Here is a 2,071-nt window from a genome sequence, read left to right on the forward strand (position 1 = left end):
GGTCTGACGAAGGAACCGTGCACTGCCCGTGGCAACGCCTGCCATCTTGAAAGACACTTCTTCAAGGAAAGAAGCGCTTTCTTTCGTGATATACAACGACTGAATCATTCTAAGAGGGCTTGTCATAGTAGATATCAAGGTTATCGAGAATTCAAGGGATAACTTAAATAATTAGTAATCTGCCACCATGCTCATGGCAACTTGCGTGCTTATCGAATTGCATAGTAAGCCAAGTAGTAAGCAATCGTTTCAACATCACCATTTGGGTTCCGTTATCAGCCTTGTATCTGTGAAAACTAGTCTGCCATGTAACTATCTATAAATACAGGGCCAGTCTCGCTCAGATCTTCATCCAGCCAGTCCACCATGTCCATCCCTCCATTCGATTCCGCCACCTACTCCACCTACACCCAACCACCAAATCCATCATGGACGTATGGTCAGAGGGTCGACACCACTCCTGCCGGAAAAGATTGGGTCGCAGGCGAATCCGCAGGGTGGAAAGTCTATAACACAGCGGAAACAGACAAGGGGTACGTACTCCTCGATCTGTTGTTCAGCCGCAATTGTGACCGCGATCGACAGCGATATCTACAAGCTCTTGATCTCGGGTATCGTACCACGTCCCATCGCATTCGTGTCAACGATTAGTGAAGATGGCATAGAGAACCTGGCACCGTTCAGGTAAGATACACTCCCGTTACCTAACGCGCTCTGCACGCTTACCTGGCTTGCATCTACTAGTTGGTTTAACACAGTGAGCAATGTACAAAAACATGTCTCTTCATCGATTCGATAACTTCTTCCGATAGGTCACGAACTACCCGCCTATCATCTCATTCGCATGCAACCACGGCGCTCCGGGCCGCCTCAAAGACACGACCACGAATTTGAAGAACAGCCAAGGATTTACCGTGAACATCATTAGCGAGCCATTCGTCGAGAATGCAAATGCAACTGCCATAGACGCTCCTTCCAGTTTCGACGAGTGGAGTCTCAGCGGTCTGACAAAGGCAAAATGCGTATGCGTGCACCTTTGTGGTGCGATATATGCGCTAATAGCCAGATGTTCAGGTGCAAATAAAAGCCTCTCGCGTCAAGGAAAGCGCTTTTAGCATGGAGTGCGAGGTAATTTCATTCCATGCCGAGTCCGCTCGCTCACTAACCACGCCGCCTCCCAACAGCTCTACAAATCCATAGATATCACCCACCCAGTCACAGGCGAGCACAACAGTACGCTGATCCTCGCGCACGTCAAGTACATTCACGTGCGCAAAGACGTGCTCACAGAGAAAGGTGTCATCGACCTCACAAAGTTCAAGCCTGTCGCGCGTTTGGGCGATATCTCATATGCCCGCGTTGGAGATGCATACAGGATCGCCCGTCCATCATGGGCGCAGGATGAGGCGAAGATACAAGAAGCGTTGGTGACTCTCTCATCCCTGTGAAATAGAAGGAGGCCAGGTTACTGTTTCTTTGGTAACATATACCATAGATTATAAGACATGCAATAGATAGAGTATACCGTGATCGAGTTCGTTGCAATTTCTCATCCCCGAGGTACTCCTACCTTATAAATCACTAGCAAAGGCGCCGAGTAACTAGCGAGTGAGGAATTTGTAGGAAAAGATGAAGACTGGCATATTGGGTGCGATACGAACTCGTCGTTTGAGCTCTCCCCAGATGTGCATGTCGCGAGCTGAATACTGCGCACATGCCATTGTGAGGCTGTTAGTGAGTTCGAAGGGAAAAGGGAACAGATCGACGTTGTTACAAGACGCGTTGTAAAGATAATCGCGAAGACGAGCGAGGAAGAGCGTTTAGAGACTTTCGTTGTGGCGTTGGGCCATGCTTTGGAGCGGGGAAATCACTGTATGCGGTTCTGCTGCTAGGTATGAGTGTACATGGTCTGTATATATACGTTTTCGAACAGTTGACTAGGCCAGAGTGAGCATGAGGAGCATATGGTGAAGGTGTCAAGGCAAGGGGATCGTGGAATCTGGCTGTCTGAGCACAGGGGGTAAGATCGCGTGCGAAGAGTTGCGCAAAGAGTCACGTGGAGGTTTTCTGT

General features: G+C 49.1%; 1 protein-coding gene across 1 annotated transcript; it reads left to right on the forward strand.

Moving 5' to 3' along the window:
* The first annotated feature begins 238 nt into the window (after nucleotides 1-238).
* Nucleotides 239-1,613, forward strand: DFJ58DRAFT_689945 (uncharacterized protein). Its single transcript, XM_041383375.1, has 6 exons — nucleotides 239-533; nucleotides 586-684; nucleotides 745-757; nucleotides 813-1,022; nucleotides 1,075-1,128; nucleotides 1,185-1,613. Exons 1-6 carry the CDS (start codon nucleotides 367-369, stop codon nucleotides 1,446-1,448), a joined length of 807 nt encoding a protein of 268 aa, XP_041238260.1. The 5' UTR covers nucleotides 239-366; the 3' UTR covers nucleotides 1,449-1,613.
* Nucleotides 1,614-2,071: the final 458 nt, after the last annotated feature.

The sequence above is a fragment of the Suillus subalutaceus genome (genome assembly GCF_016647625.1).
Source record: "Suillus subalutaceus strain FC151 chromosome Unknown DFJ58scaffold_155, whole genome shotgun sequence".
NCBI lineage: Eukaryota > Fungi > Basidiomycota > Agaricomycetes > Boletales > Suillaceae > Suillus > Suillus subalutaceus.